Below are 24,061 nucleotides of genomic sequence, written 5' to 3' on the forward strand. Positions count from 1 at the left end.
GGCGTTTTAGACAATGCTAAAAATGTATTAACCCTGCTATACAGAAAACGAAAGAGATATAAAAACCAGTTTTTTCCCTCGCACTTTCCTTTTTTGCAAGTCAGAACAGGTTGTTTGCATTTCACAGAGGTTATAGATAAGCGCTAGTTGTTTAGTTTCATTCTCCAGAAAGTATTGCGTCTAATTATTTATTGTTATAATTTCTAATTTGATGGCATTCAGCATACAAGAACATTGTGACATGCACCTTATATTAGGTGAGTGCCACAGATCAGCCTTGCAAGCAGCAAGGTTATACAGTCAATGGCATCCAACGCGAAAGCACCCAGACCATAAAGTTATTTTGTGACTGGACCACTGATTGCGCGAGTCAGGGTGTGTATTACCACAACCAAACATAGACGCTGGGCCAGTATCGCCCGTAAGAACAACGGCTTTTGAAGATAACGTGTTGTTGTTGGTTGAATCGGATCCACCGACCAGCAGTCGAGCGATCACACAAGAATTAAATTCAAGTCACATAACAGTCTTAAACATTTTGCACTATGAGTTTTTGCATCTGTATCATTACACACGGGTGCAAGCACTTTCATGAGAAGATTATCCGCGAAGGAAAGAATTCTGTCAATGGCTGCTTCAACAGCATTCCAATGACAGCACTTTCCTAAATAGGATTCTATGGACTGACGAAGCAACATTTACTCGCGAAGGTGTCTTTAACAGCCATATCTGGGATTTTTCAAATTCAATTCAATTTTATTCATCACATCATAAAACTTGCATTGGCAAAACGAAGAAAATCCATCCAAGGGATCGTTGTCGATCCATACTGGTGGACACGATTATTATTAAGTTAATTTTCAAACACGAATAGTAAATATTAATAATAAACTAAAATAAGTAACAAACAAAACAATAAAAACGCAAGACAGAGAAATCATCTAATGAATATGACATTCATACACACACATATATGCAGACACAAAATATTACATTGATTTAAATTAAAATTAGTGATTTGTTTTATTAATATAAATAAAATAAATTATAAATGAAGCAAATAATTAGTATTAGTATTAAAATAAATAATGGCAACAACAGAAGGTGCGATTCAGAAATTTTTGAGTGATGGGATAGTGTTTTTTCCTTTTTTGCGAGAGCTCAATAGGGAAAAAATATATTGCATATTAAAAATAACTTTCAATATCATTTATAGAGAGCAAATATTGTTTGAGACGTTTTTTTAATACAAATATTGAAGTGCAGTCAGGAATGTCAGATGGCAGATTGTTGTAAAATTTCGGAACAAGAAACATAAAATGATTTCTCTTTACTGTTTTATGAATAAGTGGTGATAATGTATTGCTAAATCTACTCGATGTTCTTGAAGTATTGAAAGGTAAATTGAGTTAATTTTTATGTAGAAGAAATGTCGATCTGTGAAAATATAGATAACGAAGGGGTAGTATATTTAGGTTTAGAAAAATTTCGTGTGAAGGAGTGGAATAATCGTTAGTAAGTGCTCTAATTATTTTTTTTTGCATTTGAATAATGGGGCTTAAAGTGCTTATGCAATCGCTTCCCCAATCCCTATGCAAATGTTGCAAATCTCTATGCAACATGTCCAAATCCTTGTCAGGTTCATTGGGGCATTATTGTTTGATGCGGCATTATAAACAACAATCTTCTGGGACCATATCTACTTCCACAATGTCTGATTGCTGAAAACTACCTCGTTTTCTTGAAAGATTGCCTCCCAGACTTCTTTGACGACCTTCGCTTGGCTATCTTGTGAAATCTTTGACTGCAGCATGATGGGGCACTGGCCCATTACGCATCGAATATCCGTGAAAGGTTAAATCAAGAATACCCAAATTGGTGGATTGGCCGTGGTGGCCCAATACAGTGGCCTGCTAGAGATCCCCTGACCTAAGATTTTCTGACCCTTTAGATTTTTTTTATGGGGCCATCTTAGAGCGCTTGTGTATAGGCATATGCTTGACTCGCAAGAAGACCTTGTAGCCGCCTTGCATGCGGCAGTGACACCGTCCATGCTGGAGCAAGTTCAGCTCTCCATCTCACGCCGTGCTTCTTCATGTACCTCAATGGACAGAGCACATTTTTAGCACTTACTAATGTAAGATGCAATCTTCCTTTTAGCCACTGTGGTGGTTGAGTGATCATAGTGACGGACTCGCATCATGAGGTCCCGGGTTCAAACCCCACCATCACCAAAGTGGTGGTCAGCTGTAGTTAGGTTTCTGTGGTTCCCAACTTTGAGGTGCAAATGCGAGCCGATCTCCTGTTAAAAAGTCTCGCAAAAGATAGCAACAGACCTAACATGGTACAAATATTCAATCATTACACTTCACTTACAATTTGAAATATAGATGACAGCATTGAAACGTCAGACACAACGCTAGATACTCAATCAGACTGTCAGGCACACACACTCACACTCCCAGCAGAACTCACTCAGTAGTAAATTGGCCATAGCGATAGATCGAAGTTTTGTTCAGTTTCAGAGAAAGAAACTTCCTCTTACCAAACTGACCTTAAAAAATTTTGAGAGTGATGAAATTATTCTTCAAAGTTGTTTTTTCGAATAATACTGGCTCTAATAACTACCATAAAACTAAACGTTTGGGAATTAAATGTTGTGATTAAAATATCAAAATTTTAGGCCTGAAAATAAAACATTTTCATGTTTCGTAGGGAATTTTAATGTTTTAGGGTATATTAGGGCAGCTGATTTCAAAACTGCTGATGGTTTCGGTACAGTAACAATATTTCAATGTAGTCTGCAGCCACTAATTTTTACGCAGAATATTTCTTTCCAATTTTTATTCACTTTCCTATTTTATTCAACACATTATCACATTTATATCATTACCAGACATCAGCGATCTTTATGTATTGATATTAAGTTTAGTGGGCACAGTAGCCCAGGTCAATAAGATACTTGCTTAGAAGTACCAAAGGATTTTTGGAGGTGTCGCGAGTTCGATACCCAGTTTGTTCTCATCAGAAACTTTCCTGACGCACGGGTACAACAGAAACGGTGACATGACCACAGAAAAAGATTGCTAATTAGCTCTCGTATGCAGAAAATGATCGTGGTGCGAAAAAAATGATCAAATGATGATTAAGTTTATAAATGATTCACACAGTCACATATAGTACAGTTCCAATATGATTTACATGTGATTGCATAGGACATGGAGAGAAAAAGTGCCCATCGTGAAGGAAGAAGGCCAAACTTGGCTTCTAATGGGATTGAATATTTCAGTGCATATTTGCATATTTTTAGAGCATATTTTGTCACTTTTATAGTGCATATAATCGGGGCCCTAGCAATCACTAATCATTGAAGCATGGGTGGCGATACGGGGGGCGTGGGGGGCATTGCCCCCCCCCCACCCTCCCGCGTCAAAGGTGAAGTAGACTGATCTAATGTATATATGCATATATGAATTGACATCATCATTGTGCCCCCAGAAATAATGACCGTGTCCCCTCCCCCAGACTTCCAAGTCTATCTCTGCCTATGCATTGAAGAGTCCCACCTGTCTTTATTCTCTAAAAAAACCCTTCATTGCAGATGCGAATGGTTGCTATGCAGCACGTTCTATGTGAAAACAAAATCACTTAATAGTTTCGTTATTTGAGGACTTACAAGAAGAAAGTCTAATTTAATTTCAGAGAAATTTTCTTTTAGGTGTGAAAAACCTGGGGCCAATTTGTCCATAGCCTTCGTGATGTTTTCCATCAGCCCCATGGTTCAGGGACGTAAGCAGGATCTATTAAGTAGTGGTCACAAAAGGTTGGGGGGGGGAAGTATTCACAATGATTTTCTTTCACATAAATTATTGGTTATTAACTAATTTATTGAGTGATTTATTTCTATCATTTTGTGAAACTTAAATTTTGATAATATCACCCTAATTACTATAAACCAACAAATTATTATACAGAGACATGTATATTATTATTTTGAATTTTTTCATGTTGATTGTTTCAAATTACTATACATTTGAAATTTCACATTGAATGTGCAAATAGTTAAACTTCAATATAAAATGTTCTCCTGAATAGCAATAGAATGACCTCTTACTTTTATCAAAAGTCAAACATTTTTATTATTTAAAATAAAAAATTGGGAAATCTCTTACTTTTTAAAAAAAAGTCTCAATGTGTCATGCTAGATCAGCAAGCAATGACGTTTGTGAAAGAAAGATTCTATACCTCCCTCTCTGTAACACTTGAAATTAGCTTTTTAACCTCTATGACCTGCAGTTTTGGGTTCACATCCAAGACGTGTTTCTTGCGGCAGGTAGCCATCTCTACACTGAATGAATAACTAAACCACTGTACCACTAAAATTGTGAATAATAATTCAATCTCCCTCTCTTATTCCTCTCATGAACTAGTTTAAATGGAAATTATCAAAACAGGGGAGGTTTCCAACAAAAATAATCATTTTCATCATAAAAGAAATGCTAAATGGGCTTTTACTAAATTTTGGATAGTGAATCTGTTTTCATCCAAACCCAATCCCTTACTTCATAAATCAGTTAAGAAGATACATCAAAGAAGTAAAATATGTAATGTGATAGGCCTCCTCGTGGTGCACTCTGGGTAACGCCAAATCTATCACACGTCATTGTCTTCGCTTATTTGTGCTCATACCTTTCACCTTCAATAGCTCAGATTACATGTTTATTTCTACACATCTTGCGGTACTTGTCTTGCATCTCGTTTTGCCCTGTTCTCGTCTTTTATGTATAACCCTGCATTGTGGGCCCTGCTCAGACAGGGCGGGGTCCTCACACACGGGGCATTGCTTCTAGCGTATGCCCTATCTGGGATGCTGTCTACCTGCATGTTTGCTGTGCGTGGAGACCCGTAAGGCTGGAGATGGGGATCCTGGTTAGCCTGATGTGCTAACTTTGGCCTCGGATTCAGCCGAAACAGGAGGCTTGGATTAGCCCCGTCCAGGTCAATCGGCTCTGGTCGTCTCGGTGGCTGAAGGGGTTACATTACTGGGCAGGTAGAGGGGCTGGGCCTGCCGGATGTCGTTGAGGTTTGTTGGTGCTGCTTCACGACGATCTTGGATCTTGAACGCACCTGCTCGCCTGTTTCGGTGGTGTATAGCTCTCACCTAACTTGGCGTTGCTACTAACCTTCATTGATTACGTGTGCGTGTCCCCTCGCAGGGCTCCATGGTGGGTGGGAGTGGAACAATATCCATTTAAATATGGGAAAAACAAAAAATGCACCAAAACGTCAAAGAACTGCTATGAATGAAACAACTGTCAATGAATCTGCTTCTTCAAATCTATCTACTGTCTCATTCTTATTCGTGCATAGTTCTGATACCGATAAACAGCTGTCAAAAGTATCACCATTCTTGATTGATAAAGCTCTCTATGGCGCAGTTGGAACTTCTGCAAATCAGTGAAGGCTCTCTGTTCAGGAGACCTTCTCATCGAAACTAACACTCCCAAACAAGCCGAACTCATTCAAAAGCTCACATTTCTTGGAGGCATTCCAATAACAGTCAAAATCCATCCCACGCTGAATTATTCACGTGGCGTCATCTCAGACCCTAACTTGATTAACATGGATGAAGATGAACTAACCCAGGAGCTCAAGGCGTAACATCTGCTAAACATATCATGAGCCGCAAAGAGGGCAATCTAGCTCCATCACTAAATATAATCCTGACATTTTCATCCCCAACATTGCCGAAAGATGTCAAAATCGGTTACTATAACCTCCATATCCGGCCATACATATCTAACCCTGTAAAATGTTTCAATTGCCAAAAATTCCTTCACTCACAAACAGGGCCGCAACTAGATGCTTGGTCAGCCGGGGCAAGCATGCATTTTGGCGCCCCCTCATAATGTTGAAGGAGAGATTAAAGAGTGAAATTTGCGCCCCCTCTAGTACAGCGCCTGAAGCACCAGACCCACCTGCACCCCCTAGTTGCGGCCCTGCTCACGAATGGCGTGCCATAGTCAACCCACTTGCGCAAAGTGCGGTGAGAGGGACCACATTTCGGACAACTGCACTTCAACATCATTTAAGTGCATCAATTGCGGTGGCAATCACACCGCATTTGATAGGAAATGTCCGAAATGGAACGAAGAAAGAGATCCAGAAGATCAAGGTCCTTAATAACATCTCGTACATCGAAGGGCGCCGTCGTATAACCCCTAACCAAACTCCAATAGCTAGTAGATCATACTCTAATAAGACTAACAAATCCATCAACAGCTAATAAGACTAACAAATCCATCAACAGCTAATAAGACTAACAAATCCATCAACAGCTAATAAGACTAACAAATCCATCAACAGCTAATAAGACTAACAAATCCATCAACAGCTAATAAGACTAACAAATCCATCAACAGCTAATAAGACTAACAAATCCATCAACAGCTAATAAGACTAACAAATCCATCAACAGCTAATAAGACTAACAATGTCACCAAAGCATCTGTAACAACTCAGACCGAACCCATAGTTGATACATCAACTCAAACATCATCTAACCAACCATGTAATAGTTGTGGCTGCTGTTGCTCTGCTGGATTCCTCAGACCTCCACGGGAAACAATCATTTTCCTCTAGTGGTTAAGTGCCTTGATCGATGACATAGCATACCTGAGGGACCTCCTCGGTGGAAGCTAGTGGCCGCCCGATGGGCTGACTTCACGGTCAAGGCAGAAATCAGGGAGGATATGGTTCCGCAACCTGACGTCAACCATTGTGTCGACCTTGTGACCAGTTGTATGATCTCGGCAGCCAATGAAACAATACCCAAAGTCTCCTTGAAACTTCCTAAATTTCCTAAACCTTGGTGGAATCACGAATGCAGTTCTACAATTAAGGCACAAAAGAAAGCATGGAGTAGGTTCCGGTGGTATCCTACCCATGACAACAAGTTGGCATTTTTAAAAGCAAAGGCGATAGCGAGAAGAACCAGTTGCCAGGCTCAATGCGAGTCCTGGCAAAAGTTTACCACAGGAATCATCAACTTCATGTAAAATCATTTTGGACCAGATCCGAAAAATCAATGGTCATTATCAGTCTCATCCCATCACCATTTTAAACACCAATGGCAATGTCATCAGCAATATGAGGGATATTGCAGACACCATCGCCACCCATTTTGCCGCTGTCTCCAGTGATGCGAACTATCGCCCATCATTTCATCCCATTAAATCATCGACTGAACGTACATTGTACACCTTCCGGCCTTTTACACCGGAGGGGTACAATTCATTGTTCACCCCTCATGAACTGACGACGGCCTTGCAGCGAAGTCCTGACTCAGCTGTAGGGCCCGATGCCATTCATTACTCCATGATTCGGCATCTCTCACCAGAATCACTCTCACATTTACTCATTCTGTTTAATCGGATCTGGGTCAGTCATTCATTTCCTGACACCTGGCGAGCAGCCATAGTTCTTGCATTCCCGAAGCCTGGCAAAAATCCTCAGCAACCTAATAGTTACCAACCTATTGCTTTGACCAGTTGTCTATGTAAGCTCATGGAATGCATTGTCAGCTATCACCTTATGCACTACCTTGAGGCTAATAACATTTTATCTAAACATTGAAGCGGCTTTAGACTGTTCAGGTCTACAACATGCAATCTCTGAGACATCAATAAGACAAGCATTCATGAAGAGGGAGCATATGCTATCCATATTTTTTGACATAGAAAAGGCCTATGACCGTACTTGGAGGTATGAAGTTCTCGCCGGCCTCTATAACTGCGGCTTGCGGGGCAACTTCCCAATTTTCATAAAGAACTTTTTTGGCTCACCTCATCTTTTAGGTGTGGATCGGAAGCACATTATCGGCTCCCCAAATTCAGGAACAACGTGTACCTTAAGGTAGCATTTTAAGTGTTACACTTTTTCCTCTGAGACTCAACGGGGTGTTGAACCAACTCCTGTTGTCTGTCACTGGCGCACTTTATGTGGATGATCTGCTAATATCATATCAATCAGTGAATATGAGGTCAGCTGAGAGACAATTACAAACCACTCTTAACAAGATCAGCAAGTGGGCTCATGATAATGGCTTCTCTTTCTCCGCCGACAAGACTGTTGCTGTGCACTTTTTCGACGTTGAGACTTTCATGATGACCCACAATTGTTTCTAAACAGTAGTCAAATACCTATTGTAGAAAACGAAAAATTCCTCGGCATCACATTTGATAAGAAACTCACTTTCAAACCTCATATTGCCCAGCTAAGAGCTCATTTCATGAAGACGATGAACCTCTTAAAGGTCATCTCTTCTACATCGAGGGGAGCAGACCGTAAGTCGCTCCTTCACTTATATAAATCTCTCATAAGATCAAAGCTTTTGACTACGGCTCCATTGTATACGGGTCAGCCCATCGGAGCTATCTAAGTGTGCTCGACCTAGTTCATCATCTCGCTCTCCACATTTGCTCTGGAGCTTTCCGGACATCTCCTATGGAGAGTCTGTATGTTGAATGCAACTGGCACCGTGGGAGCAGTTTCTGCCAGATGTCTCTCTTTCATTATCATCATATCCTAGAGCCACCACAACAGATGTCATATCAGTTAATATATTGACAGATATTCCTTAGGCACAAGGCTAGGTACAACTGGTACTTCCCCATATATACGACTGTTCCAAGAGCCCTGGGCATGTTGGTTGTGCCTACATCTGCTGTGAGGAGACATCTTCCAAATTACCTGACATGTTCTCTGTTTATTTGGCGGAACTGTACGCTATCCTTCAAGCTCTCCGCCATATACGACTCAAACGCCACCAACGATGCATCATTTATAGCGACTCTCTCAGCGCATTGCAAGCACTGTGTTCCTTCACTTTTCACATTCATGCCATTTTTCATTAATTGAATCACCTCATTCATCATGGTACCACAGTAAAATTTTACTGGGTACCTGGTCATGTAGGAATACCGGGCAATGAAAAAGCAGACATCGCAGCTCGAACAACAACCAACATTGAAAATAGCCTTTTGGTACCTGCCAGTGACCACTTCTCAATCCTCAGAGAAGTGATGCATCTCCACTGGCAGGATCATTGGAATAACCAAATAAATAATAAATTACATGCCATCAAGCTGCAGGACCAACCGAAAGGAGGAAGTCTTGCTCGCCCGGTTGTGCATAGGACACAGTCGCCTCAACCAGAGTGCCTTCATTGTCAAAGTCTACTTACCATTGCTCATGCTTTTACTTGTTCGCACCATCGTCATCATTTTACGACCGCTTTGGTCAGAGTCATCTTTCACTTCATGACATTTTATCCGACCATTGCGATGCATCTCACATTTTAAAATTCATCAAAGCCATTTGTTTATATGACAAATTATAGTTTTTACAATTCATGTCATTTTTTTTACGTTTCACGCAACATTTTTTTTTTTATCATGCATAGTTTTATTTTCTGGACTTGACAAGAATAAGTTTCACCTTATTTTTAATTAATCATTTGTTTTGGCGCATTTTAGCCTTATTGGTCCTTGTGCCATTAAACCCAAAATCCAATCCAGAAGTAAAAGAGTTCCCTAACAAAAGGGAACGACTTAATTTATTCCATTCAAAGGACAAAAACTTGCACTTTGCAACAAACTGAAAATAGACTAAATATGCTTTCAGTTTCCACCTTAGACAGTTTCTGTCTTAGACATGTTTCACTGTAATATGTTTTAAACCAGCTAAATATGTTTCCACGTGTACCAGCTAATGACAATTTTTCTGTGAGTATGTCTAAATCCACATAGTCAAAAGCTATATTTTTTTTAATCCAGAAAAATCATTATAAAATATTTATTACAGTAGAACCCAATGTTTAAGTAGTAATTTCTTAGCTCCAAGATGGCCATTTCTGTATTTTCACTTTTTTGAAATCCATATTTGTTAGGAACAAAATAGTGCTGATAATTAAGAAAACCTACCAGGTGTTTTTTTTATACACTTACTTTTGAAAAAATGCGAAGAATTGATATGGGTCTATATTTTAGTAAGTTATCTGTCTCTGATTTATAAATGGGATGTACTATGACATACTTTAAATCACTGTAAAAGAGTCAGTTATAGATGATCAGTGCCCGAGTGGCATGGTGGTAAGATGTTCGTCTACCATCGTGAAGGTTGTTGTCAGCGTCCCGGGTTCGAACCCAAGGGAGGATATAGATAAGATATTTTCCCTAACGAACTCGAGGCGACCACGGATAGACAGCGCCTTCACTTCGAACCCATCTCACTAATGGCAGTAAATTGTAATATAGCAATATGGCCAGAGTTGGTGTTTGGTGAAGTAGTTATAGATAGTAGTGGATGAGGTTTTTTTATTATATCCACGTGATAATGGGCAATTATTTTCATCTTAAGGGTTATTTGATCATATCCACTTGCTTTATTAGTCTTTAATTCTGATATAATCTCATTAATTTCATTACCATTAATTTTGAAGAAAAACATAGATTTGTTAGAATTAGTTATTGTTTGCTCATCTTCACAATCACAGTCTGTACTTAACTCTATTTCTTCCAAGTTTCTTGTAATAAAGTCTTGAAAAAAAAAAGTCTCCAAGAATAAGGTACCTCTGAGTAATATCGGCCATGCTAAAATTCAGTGGTTGCTTTCGAAGCCGGTTCATGAAATCCACACAAACAAGCAGTTGATGGCTAAAATATCTTTTAAAAAAAATTTCATCTAACTTTTGTCTTTTTGGAAAATATTAAAGAAAAATTCCAAAAACTTCCAATAATATTCCAAAAAAAAGAATTCAAGTGATATTATTAATTACTTTGCAAGTAGAGAAAAAAAGAGGAAGAGACTTTCAATGTCCATGCTTAGAAATATTCACATCATAATTCTGCTTTAGATTAGTTACTTCTGAAGTATAAAATTTAATTTAATGTTTTTTTGTTGTTTTTTTTTCATTTATAGATTCAACATCAAGTTAAATATACTTGTAGAGACCGGAGGCAGCACTAAAACCATTGAAGTGCTTAGGGCCTGCAAACATTTTAATCTGGCCTTGTGTTTATCATTCTACACTGTGGCTCCTTCATTTCTTTTCATAGTTTATACATGTATATTTAACGTTTTTTACCTTTTGCCATCCTCCTAAATGCAGATTCATTGAATCCAGCAAAAATGGGGGTATACATATTGTTTACACACTATACACAACAAACATTTATTCATATCTATCACTTTGTCCTTACATGCCTTTGTCCTTACCTGCAGCTTGGTTCATCCATCTCTGAGTATGTTTTTATGATCAAAGTTCATAGTTTATATTTAGCTCTTAATTTGCAAATTTTTCCATGGATGGCAACTCCAATTCTTCTATTTCTTTACTGTCTAGTTATGTAGCTATACTTTATTTATTTATTTTTATTACTTTTTAATTATCTTATTATTATATTATTTGAATATATTTACAGTCCTTCCAGTCCTGGTTCCCATAATAATAAATCCTTCTGAAGCGTCAAGAGATGGCTCCCAAACTATCTTTCTGATGGTCTGAAAAAGCTAACAATTTTTATGTGGAAAGGGAGTTTTTCCAAGGAAAGTTGCAGGATTGTTCAACAGTGCTCTAGGTCTGGGTTTTCCAACTGGTATTCCGCGGAACCGTAGGGTTCCGTGAGAGCATTTTTGGGATTCCGCAAAATCAAAAGCGACGGAACCCTCATAGCTTCAAAAATTTTCTTGTTACTGTTTCACCTTAAGCAATTTCTTATTTTGATTTCTGTTGAGAACTCTAAACAATTCATACAACATATTGGGATAATTGACCAGTAGGAGACAAACAATATTCATTGTTGTGTGTGTGTGTGTGTGTGTGTGTGTGTGTGACTCCTTCCTTTCTTTCTTCCTATTCTCCCATACAAGTTCTTTAGACAACAACACAATCAAGAAGACTTCCTGGGAATTGGTATTCCCGTTAAAGAACTACATGCAGATTTTATGAGGGTCTTCCTCCAAAGATGCGGAACTTTTAAATTGTTCCTTTGCATTCTGTGCCCCCGCCCTTCTACATCTCTTCCTTGGGATCGCCAGTTGAACTTCATGGTGTTGGATTCTTAGCAATAGAAAGACAGAGAAAAAGGAAAACCTTTACTTTCTAATTTTCCTGAGGTTATATTCCTCCCATTTTACAGATTCGTTACCACAAATGAAACCTTGTTTACATGACATTCAAGAGACCCCGTCTCAAAAAGTCATATAAGGGTGAAAATTGTACAAGTGAAATTTATTTGAAAAATGACCCGCCCCCCCCCGCTCCCCACCCCGTAGACCTTAAAAAAATATCACAAAAGGTGTATGATTTCAATTGCATTTGATTTGTTGTATAATAATCATTCTTGGAAAAAATTACCCACAACATTAAATTTTTCAAAATATAAATTATGTACTTAAATAACTGTAATTTGCATCACATCACCGTTGCTTAAATCTTGAGTATTCTTATATTATTCTCCTGAAGATTTGAAAGAAAAACTTAAACTTTTCACTTTTTTCAAAAAAAAATTTTTTTTTGTTTTGTTTTCCATATTTAAGCAAAGCAGATAATGCATCGAATCCAACTCTTTAAGAGTTGTCTAAAAGAAAAGAACCAAAATACTGGATATCAGTGTTTCTCAAACCATGCGTCGCAGCTCTGTCAGTGGCACGACAAGCTGTTGACATTGCTGCTGATTGCCTGTTTAGTGCTTTGAAGGGGTGTTTTTTCTAAACTATTTTAGGCAGGGCCGCAACTAGAGAGAAACTTGGAAGTGCTGGTGACCTGGGCACCAGACCAGAAAGGGTGCAAATTTCACACTAAACTTCTCCCTCAACATTAAAGGGGGCGCTGTGGTGGTCGAGTGGTCATAGTGATGGAGGCGCATCATGGGGACCTGGATTCGAGCCCCACCATCACCACAGTGGTGGTCGGCTGAAGTTGGTTTTCTGTGGTTTCCAACTGCAAGGCGCAAATGCAAGCCAATCTCTCCGTTAAAAAGTCTCACCACAGAGAGCAACAGACCTACAAACAGTACAAATATTCAGTCATTACACTTCACTCACTTCACTTCTGAGATATAGATGGCAGCACTGAAAAATCATACACAACACTAGATACACACTCAGACTGTTAGGTACACATACTTACACTTCTACCACAACTCACTAGGTAGTAAATTGGCCATGGCGATAGACCTGAGTGGTGCTCGGTTTGAAAAGAAAGAAAGAAAACAAGAATATTTGTAACATTACCATTTAGGCCCCCACGGAAATGGTCCTTATTTCTAGTCATTTTTATGGATTTTTTATATTGTCTCACCTTTTTTTGTTTCCAGGATCGGTTGGCAAGATCATCTGTCGCCGATCGGCTTCAATGTTTATTTCTATGTTGCCAACTTCCATATGTCAAAAGATGAGATAGTGTTTTATTCCGTATGATATGCAAATGAGTTTTACTGTTCAAATTTATTAATGTTCGTGCTTTATGCATGGGAAGATTCCCTTAAAAGGTCGCCAGTGTGTTGAGAAGATTGGAAAATACACAAACGTACTCAACGATCTGTTTTAACAAGACGTTTCGCCCCTAATAGGCGTACATCTCCATGTTCTGGTGATTCGACAGTCTAATCTAGTTCAGTCGTAGCGGCTTAGGGCCACCGGGCTCTTGTTCCTGTAGGCCATAGACGGGTGTGATGGAATACTAGTCCTCTCACCAGGACACTGATTTCTCTCCTGTCTGAAATCCTGGTCGTGTATGCTTCACGTGGAGAAAGGAGATCTCGCTCAAGATAGCCAGGCTGAGCTGATACCGTCACAAAGCTCGACCACCTGGGACACACGGCGGTAATACTTGTACAGTAGAAGAAAGGTGACGCTGACATGGGAATGTGAATCTTGTCTAACTGACTGACAGATCGGTGAGATCTTATCAATTAATGCGCAGTATTTACTAAAGTTAAAGACTCTAAAAAATTGTTGTATTTATGTTTATTCCTTTTAACTGGTTAAAAGTTCTAAAAAATTTAAAAAACTTTAATATTGTAATAAATCTTATTAGTGGAAAGAAAATTGTGTATTTCATTGTTGTCATTTGCAAATGCTGGTTCTGTGTTGGGAAAGATAAAAATAGAATATGGGATGTAACGAGGGCTAAGCACAAATCGTTACACATTGAAGGGGTGCCTAAATGCGTGCTTGCCCCGGCTGACCAAGCATCTGGTTGCAAACCTGATACCATATCTCTGTCATCAGTCAGTCAATTAGTCGATCATCAAATTTTAGGGTTTTTGAGGTGACAGTATGCAATGAACAACTATTATAGCCACACATTTTTGTAATCTACAATTACATTGATTCAATGTATAGAAATAATCATTTCCCAAACATTTGGAGTTTGAGGTGAAGTGAAAACGTCGAGTAATTGAAGTTTTTGCGACTTATAAATGTCCTGTTGTCACCTTTTTTTGTTACCAACCTTGTCTGGGAGTGGCTCCAGTCATTTGAACCACATGAAGGGGAAGATCTTTGTCTATCCTTCTCAGAAGAAGGTCTTTCTTGAGAAGAACACAAAAAGGCATCAACTTGACATTTAACTATATTTTTGTGTAAAGTTGAAAGAAAAACATAAGGTAAATTTTCCACGAGTGACCATCATTGTATATGGGTGAGTTCACCGAAAATTTCAAGATTCCCACTCCCAGTAACACATAATCGCTCTCAATGTCCAATCAGCGCTGGTCATGTAACATCACATGACATGAAACATCCAGTATGCTCCAAGAAAAAAAACCACTTACATGGTCAATTGCTAAAAACTGACCGTCCTTTCACTTTCATATTTTATGTTTTTGCTCAAGTTGGAATTTTTCACTCCTCTTAGACCACGATATCAGTTTGTGCTCTCTTTCATCAGAGGAAAAGTGGTCTAGCGATTTGGCTGTAGTTTTCGCTGTATTCTTATTTGTTTGAAGCCTCAGCTCGTCCTGTTTTACTCTGCAGAAGTGTAAGAATAAATAGTTTTTTTGCTCATATTCACGATAGCTGGTGCTGGTTTGGCACACTGGACTGGAGGGGGGTATTCATTCTTTCTCTTCCTTTGACCACTTGTTCTACATTTCGGATGAGAATAGTGTATGCCAAAATTCACACTCAACCCATGACCAAGTACAAGTTGAGTAGTAATTTTTTCTCTTGTTCTGTATTTTATTTATTTTTATTTATTTTTTAGTATACAAACCCGTGAAAGGACAAAGGGCTCTGATGGTTTTAATTTTGTTTTTAATATAATCTGTTTATCGTTAATGACCACTTCATCCAGGGTCGTAACTATGATTTTTGTAAGGACGGGCAAAAATGATTTTGCCACCCTCTCCACTTTAAATTCTGATGATTTTATAATGGTATTTTTGTTCTTTCCTGATATTTGCTCTGCCCCCTAAAGTTTGGCGCCCGGGCAGTTATCCCCTTTGCCCCCCCCCCCCCTAGTTCCAGCCTTGATTTCATCTATTCCTTTTTTTTTTTACTATTTTCTTGTTCTTGTGACAGCTTCTCGAATTTCGTGAATTTTAATGTGAATACTTAAAAGAGAAATCAGCAATAATGTGTATCAGTTGTCAAGATAAAAAAAACCATGGGTATTAGTAAAATACTGCTCACATAACAGGGGAATATGATAACCCAGGAGATACAATAAGATACTCGCGAACTGTGCCACAAGATGCTCAGAGATGATGTGTGTTCAATACCTTCTTTTGTCCTTGCCAGTGCCTTTTCTGATACAAGGAACTATTGCAAAAACGTAACACCATTGATGATCAAACCTCACATTGCTATTAAAGAAAGTCTGCTCACCAAACTTTTGGCGTTCGAGCCTCTCGGTGAGAAACATGAAAAAGCTGTTTGGAATCAGCTGTGAACTGTGTAAGTAATGGTCTAATTAGTTCTATTGTGCAGAAAATGAATGTGGAAGAGAAAAAAAAGATTAAATGAGCATATTTTTGGTTATATTGAAGCTAATATGACCAAATAAATAAATAACAAAACAGAAAAAAATGGACATTTTCATTGATGCATAGCTCTTGTTAATATAACAAATTAATGATTTAAAAATTTAAAAGTGAGTTTTTTTAGCAACCTTGACAAAATTAATATTTTTATTAAAACAATGAAATAACTGATTATTATGAAAAAATTATTCTGCCTCATAAAATATGGATCATATTGTCACACATGTGTAAATCATAAATATATATATATTTTGACACTTTTATCTACTGCAAGTGAGGATTCTTGTTTTGCAGAGCAAATACAGACTTTTAGGACACCCTGTATATTGAAGAAATATTCCAAATTTGTTAAGGGTTCCGCGGAATAGTCTCGTGCAAGCTTTCATGTTGGAAAACCCTGCTCTAAGTACATGGAGGTTGCAACTTCATAAACTGATTTTCAAGGTCACATTGGAATAAATTTTATGATTTTTTTTATTTATTTCGTATTTAGAATAACTATTTTATTCATTTCGTATTTAGAGTAACTATTTTGCCCATTTTGTATTTAGAGTAACTATTTTGCCCATTTTGTATTTAGAATAACTATTCTATCCAAACAGTTTCACTGAGAAAAAAAATTTTTTTTTCATTTTTGTTTCCTGCATTTTAAATTTACTATTGCTAGAGTTTTTATATGTGATTGAACACTTTTTGCCAGGGGTAGTATTATAATACTTATCTAAACCAGAAGGTCTCAACCTGTTAAACAGTGCCGGCCATTTAAAGGGTTTTGTAAATGTTCCAGGGTCATGATGAGATGAGTTATACAAATACAATGGCACAACAGGCAAAATGCCTAACGAGGTGACTGAGAAAAAGATGCTCATAATAAAAATATGGATGTCATATATTTCAAAAGTTGGAATTTAACTTTTAACTAGTTTTATTTGACTAGAATAAGAAAAATTTTATCATAATTTCTGTGGGAAAAATTAAAAAAAAATTCTAGACTAGTTAAACTGTTATGGTTCATCAGTTTTAATATTGATATTTGTTATTATTTAGGTCAGAATTTTTCTGAACTAAACAATAGCAAGAAGCTCCTCTTCTAAAAAAAAGTTTTTTAGTGCTCCCTCCTTTTCTTCCCAACCCATGAGATTCTATATTGTACCTGTAGATTCCACTGCTTTCCTTGTTTGTTCCTGCACCTGCATGGATGATATCACCCATTTTGGGAAATACTGATTTAGTTCATACTGAGTTTGAGGCAACTTTTTGTATTATTTGGTCTTTACATACACAATAACTGTATTTCCTGCTTTCAAAAGGGTGTGCCACAGTGCTCTAGAGATATTTCATATGCGACATGAGATATGTCTAGGATAAAATAGTATTGTGGTGTGCCGACACCCTCAGCAAACGTTCACAGTTCATTTCTCACTCCCTAACTGGCATCACCCTACCACAATGTACTTCCATCCTCATAGTATATATTTCTTTTTTGGTACGAAGTGTACAACTTGACGTTTTTGTTATTTTTATCTTGGCACACTGGAGCTGAAGCATGTCTCGTGTCACAGAGGTGATTCTAATTATGTTATAATTTAATTAAATACCATTAATCTGATTAAAATTAAATTTTACTTCCGATCATCTTGGAGTGATCAATACTTCCAACAATGATAACCTTTCCGTGTTTGTGCATGCGACAAGTTTGGACATCATATTGAGAGACTGCTATGGTGCCACAGCATCTTCTCAACAGCAATCTGAATACATCTGTAAATCGTAAGCTTCAATTTTTTCTTCATGCTGTAACACTCAAGTTGGATGTTTAAAAGAAAACTACCTGTGATTATTCCATATTATTTTCATCATTTAGCATCATATTTTCCCTCTCAACCATGTCTCAAACCGACGAACAGAATTTGCCCATACCAGCACCACAAATATTCTACATAGCAATGAAACCCCCCCTCCGTTCTGGAAAGCAAATTTAACTCTGTGGTTTCTCACAATTTGAATTCGCAAACATAACTACGGACACTGCTAAATTCTATCATGTTGTTTTGGTTGTAGAGTCAGATGTTTTCGCATCTGCCAATGATCTCATTCTTAACCCACCAACTGAGAACAAATACAAGGCTCTTAAAAACGTCTCATCGACCTATTTTTGCAGAGTGAAGCCTCACAAATTCGCATGCTTTTGCAAGGACTCAGATTGGGTGACGAGCGGCCATCACAGCTCCTAACACGCATGCACTCACTGGCCGGAAGTAGTGCGGGAGAACCCCTCCTTAAATCACTGTAGCTCGCCAGGCTATCAAGTACTACCCAGAGTGTCCTTGCTGCATTAGGAGATGACCTCAATCAGTTTGTGGCCATCGCCAACAAAATTTGTGACGTGGCCCTTCCAACAAATATCACTGCAATACAAGTGCCACCACAACAACCGGAAATGAGAAGACAAGTGGTGCAACTTATCAGGCAGGTGAGCGAGATAATGGCTGCTGTCCATGCTTTTTGCAGCTGTAGCAAAGAACTACTAACCCAATTATATAGGACATTTTAGCTCAAAGGGGCTTAAACATGCTCTTTGCAATAATAATTCTATAGGGCGTTTTAGCTCAATGCGTTAAAACATGCTTTTCGCAATAATATCTTGGATCCACATATTAAGCAGCAAACGTTCATCACTCACAATACAATATGATAAATGAAAATAATATAATAGTTATGATTGTAAAAATCCACATTATTCCTCTTTTGAATGTTACAAAACATGCAGAGATCATAAGGATTAAAAATTAAGATATGCAGTTGGCTGCCACTGCTTAGCTCGACATTGAGGGGTTAATGAGTTATGGCACTGTAAGGGTGCTGCAGAAGTACTTTGAGATCAGGCAATAGTGTCACATGACATTTGAAATTCTTAAGGGTGTCAAAAATGTTAAAAGTTTGGAATTCCCTGGCTGTATCTGTTGCAAAAATTTTCTGAGTGATTGAATCTAGAACTCAGTCTCTTGAAACTCTATTTTGCCCTTTTTCTTTTACCTAAACTAAAATACCAGTATATATTTTGTAATGTTTTCAATAAAGATATATAAATAGCCATAATTTTCAAACACATGAAGTAAAACTGCACCACACATTTTGGTTTTTCTTAAAATTATTCAAATACTCTCTTGTGGAGGTCTTATAATTTCTTTACGTAAGCAAAGCTTGATCATGCAAACAGAACAACACACAATCGTTCAAACAAAGGATAACTTAGCCTAAAACAACTATTGCAGTCAGAGCCGTCTCAACAGCATCATGGGCCCCCGGGCCAAGGGGTTTTTCTGAGGCCCCACCTTGTAAATTCTAGAAAGTTTCAACCGAATCTCATTTTTGTGAGGCTCTTCTTCTCCTGAGGCCCCCAGGCCCCGCCCGGGTGGGCTTATGTGTTAAGACGGCAATGATTGCAATAGATAACACACATAACGTTCTCATTTAGAGCTTTTTCCTGCTTAATGTGACTTATTTTCGTGGTCCCAACTCTTACTAATACTCATCTAGATTTCCTGTTTAAAGCATTTTCCTGCTCACAATGTTTTTCATTATGGTTTTTAAAAAATGTTATAAGCAGGATCCACTGTATACTCATGGCTTAGTGCAGGGGTTCTCAAACTCTGCGCCGCCAGCTTTTATCAGGGGCACCAGAGAGCAGCGGCCGGAAAAGATTTTTCGAAGAGATTCTTTTTTAGACTGCTCTGGGGAGCAGCAGATAAGCGCTGATCAGGATAAAGGGCACCGCTGGTGGAAAATGTTTGAGAACCCCTGGCTTAGTGAGTCTTATCCCTGGGCGGATACAGAGGGGCGATCGCCCCCATCACCCTCCCTCATTCAGTGGAAGAAGTAGTGTTATTGGCAAAGGCTGGAGGGCAGAGGTGAGCATTTGCTCCCATTCACTATACACAACCTCATGATCCTCCTCCCCATTCAAGGAGTCTGTATCTGCTTATGGTCTTATCAGAATCATATCACTCCTGAACAGGCTTGTCATGGGCGGAGATACAGGGGCAAAGGTGGAGTCGACTGATCTAATGTATATGTGTATATATGGATTTACATCATCATCATCATGCCCCCGCAGCAAATAATGACCGTGCCCCCCATCCAGACTTCCAAGTCTATCTCCATCTATGAGGCTTGTATCTGCCAGTGTCTGAACTCTATGCACTTTGGGAATCAGCAAGACTATTCACATTGACTATTACACACTAGCATACACAGATTTGATGATTGTCAGTGAACTGAAATTTACAGTGTTTTTTCAGTGTTTTGTAACGGGTATCAATATCAACTTAATGTTGAGTGCCATTATCAGATTGGTAGATTTTTAGAACAGTTTAATTTTTTTCCATAAAAATTAATTTAATTTCCATTACTGATATTGCAGCTATCTAATACATATTTTTTTTTACTTTTGTGTAGATGTTTTGAAGATGGAGAGTACAATGACGTATGTTTTCAAGTGCATGATGAAAATTTTTATGCTCATCGTTGCATACTTGCATCACGGTCTGAATATTTTAGGGAAGCTTTTTGTGGACGATGGCAAAACAGGAATATAATTCATATAAATAATCCCATGGTAATTTAACAGGATTTGCTTTTGCACACAATTATAACTTATTTATTTTGATATCACTTGGTTTTTAACAAATACAAATACAAAGCCACAACAGGGAAAATGCCCAATGAGGTAGCTGAGAAAAAGATGCCCATAACAAATATGGATGTCATATATTACTAAAATACAGCAACCCGATTAAAAATGCAATTACAAAAACTATAGACAATGTATATATACATGATAAAATATTATATAGTGCCCATAAAATGTATTTATGATTGTCTTATTCTAAGTATGGATAGCTTCTAGATTTACCCCAACATAGTTATCGTATTTCTTTTCAAACATGTCAATTGTATTAGAATTTACTACCCCCGGGGGTAAGCTATTCCATTTATTGACAACTCTATTAGAGAAAAATTCCCTGCAACACAATAACCTAGAATTGTCCCTTACCAAACGATACAGGTGTCCCCTTGTAAAAGCAGTTGATTGATGGGGAATTAATAAATCATGGTCCATCCTGTACATACCGTTACCATGTCCAAAATTTTAAACACTTTGATCATATCGCCCAGACACCTGTGTTCATCCAGTGTAAACATATTCAAAAAATGAAGTCTCTCTTCATAACTCAAGCCCTGTGTGCCAATAAGGATACACCTAGCTCTTCTCTGCACCCCTTCAACAAGTCTATGTCCCTCTGTAGGTATGGTCTCCAAAACCTTACAGCATACTCTAGTCCAGGACGAACTAAGCCTAGGAAAAGCGGAAGAATGACTTTAAGCGAACACAAAAAGACCTTTTTGAAAATGAAACTTAAGCCGCTCGTCAATGAGAATTCCCAAATTGGTCACGCTAGTTGCATCCGGGATAATGACACCACATTCACCTAGCAAGTGAAACATGGGTTGTTTGAACCAAAATGAGCACCCATGCACTTATCATGTGTTAAACATCATGCTCCATTCATTTGCCCATGTTCCAATCCTGTTTAAGTTGGTCTGGAGCAACTCCCTATCGCTTTCATTCCCGATTACCCCCATTAGCTTCACATCATCTGCGAATTTGCTAGTGATCCCATCGATACCCTGATCGAGTTTATCGATAAAAAGTGAAAAAAGTATGGTGCCAAGGACACTTCCCTGAGGAACTCCACTTGTGACGTCTGTCCAACCAAAGAATTCCCCGTTCACCATAGCTTGTTGCAACCAATCTCTTAACCACGATTCTATCCAATTCAGCAAGTTGCCCCCAATTCCAATCTCATGTAAACGCTTCAAGAGTTTACCATGTTGGACACGATCGAATGTCTTCTGGAAATCAAGGTAAACAACATCTACATTTTTGCCCTTACCCAAAGCCTTAGTCAGGGCCATTTTAAGAGCATCATGGGCCAAGTGGTTTTTCTGAGGCCCTACCTGACAAATTCTAGAAAATTTCAAACAGATCTCTCTCACTTTTGTGAGGCCCCTGTTCTCTTAAGGCCCCTGGCTGTGCCCGGATGGACCCATACATTAAGATGGCACTGGCCTTAGTCATGTGATCATAGAAGCAAAGGAGGTTAGTTACGCATGACTTCCCCTTCCTGAGCCCATGCTTATTATCCAACGATACATTATTCTCGTCTAGCCACTTCACCAATTGCTTTTTGATAAAAATTTTAGAGAGGGAGCTTGTCGAACTCACTAGACGATAATTGAACACAGCTTTTCTACTACCCTTTTTAAATATCGGAACAACATTAGCAAGCTTCCAATCCCTTGGGATGATACCTTCATCAACACTACTCCTGTAAATCTGTGCAACTGGCCCCAATAAATCATTAGCACATTCCCTGAGGACCCTGGGATAGATATAATCTGGTCCTGGTGCTTTGCTCGCACATACATTTTTTACAAGATTTAGGACCTCCACATCTTCCACTTGAATATTGTTGAGGATTTTATTAATCCAGGCAACACCCGTACATTGAATATTGTATTCTCTATTGAAATGTGAAAAACTCATTGAAAGCACTACACATACCTACACTGCTCTCTACCCTAGACTCCCCTATTGAGAGGAGGACAACTGCTCCCTTACATCCATTATTGATGTACCTAAAAAATGATTTTGGGTCATAGCTAATTAACATAGTAATTATATATCAAACATTTCAATTATGCAATATGTAAAAGTTATCTGTTGACTAGATAAGGAATTAAATTGAATACACATGAATTTGCATCAAAATCACAGAATGACAATTTGAGTAACTTGTGAGATAGAGGTGAGAAGAATTACATGCAGTTGACTCAATAATCCAGCCCATCCAGTAGTCCGCCGTTTTTTAGTCGGGTTTTCCTGTGAGCATAGAAAAGCATGTCATTGTATGTTTGTGCAGAAGTTTATATTACTTTAATGCTTTTTCAATTGACTTTCAGCAATCAGGCGATTTCGATAATCTGGTACACTCTGGTCTGATATGTGCTGGATTAGCGTATTTTTCATTATCTTTTAATCATAAAAAATAATCAGGTTTCTGAATGTGTAAAAGTGAGTGTTTTTGAAATTTTTTAAAAATATAGTAAAATCCTGTTACAATGATACTCTGCAGATAGACCAAGAAAAAAATATCCTTGTAGAGAGATTATCATTGTATCCAGAATCAGCATTGTCATCATGTGCCACCAAATCTATGCTGTTGTTGACATCTCTTTTAAATTGTCATTGTTAGTACTACCAGAAAATCCACTCATAAGTATCAATTTGTCACAAAAAATTGTTGTTAATTATTTAGCCTAAATGATAAAATTCAATTTGATGTTTTGCTTCTGTAAAAGTGTTTATTGTATTAAACTTTTATGTGCTACACAAAAAAGTAACAATACCAACAGCTTCATTAATGCTTTCGATGATCATGTGGTGCAAAATATGTATGTCCCCAGAAAAACCAAAAAACCCAAGTTGTCACCTGACATCAATAAAAATGCTTTTGGTAAGTCAGTTTGTCTTAAAATTGGTGTTATAAAAATGGTCATTCAATAATCATGTATCAATTTCCTTCATCAAGATTTCATTTAAAGAATGTTGATTACATGTATTTTCGTCTTCTTTTATTGTTTATCATTGCAAAAATTATAAATAATGCAAATAATTATTTGCATTATTTATAATTTGCAAAAAAGAAAGAAAAGAGGGCAGATTTTAAAATCTATTTTTTTAGTCCAGTGCATCTCAAAGAATCACTACATCTTTTTCAATCATTGACTGATTTCACAGATCCCCTGATCATCATTGGTATAAAACACAATGGATTCAATTAAAATTAATATCATCCTGTTGAAACCAAATTTCATATGAACAGGTTAAAAAGTTTTAAATTTCCATTCAAACAAAATTGTACTCGACTAAGTTTTCTCTAAATTTT

At 37.9% G+C, this 24,061-nt stretch overlaps 1 protein-coding gene across 2 annotated transcripts in view; it reads left to right on the top strand.

Moving 5' to 3' along the window:
• Window positions 1-24,061, top strand: part of LOC149085266 (ankyrin repeat and BTB/POZ domain-containing protein 1-like) — a 103,434-nt gene that overhangs the window by 17,857 nt on the left and 61,516 nt on the right. For both annotated transcript variants that reach the window (XM_089233177.1, XM_089233178.1), the window contains exon 5: window positions 20,508-20,667. In XM_089233177.1, coding sequence (XP_089089303.1) covers window positions 20,508-20,667 — 160 coding nt within the window. The remainder of the gene's footprint in view (window positions 1-20,507; window positions 20,668-24,061) is intronic.

This window comes from Pholcus phalangioides, unplaced genomic scaffold, assembly GCF_987345545.1.
Source record: "Pholcus phalangioides strain wild (caught in Gottingen) unplaced genomic scaffold, Ppha-v1.0 ptg000007l_1, whole genome shotgun sequence".
In the NCBI taxonomy this organism is placed as follows: domain Eukaryota; kingdom Metazoa; phylum Arthropoda; class Arachnida; order Araneae; family Pholcidae; genus Pholcus; species Pholcus phalangioides.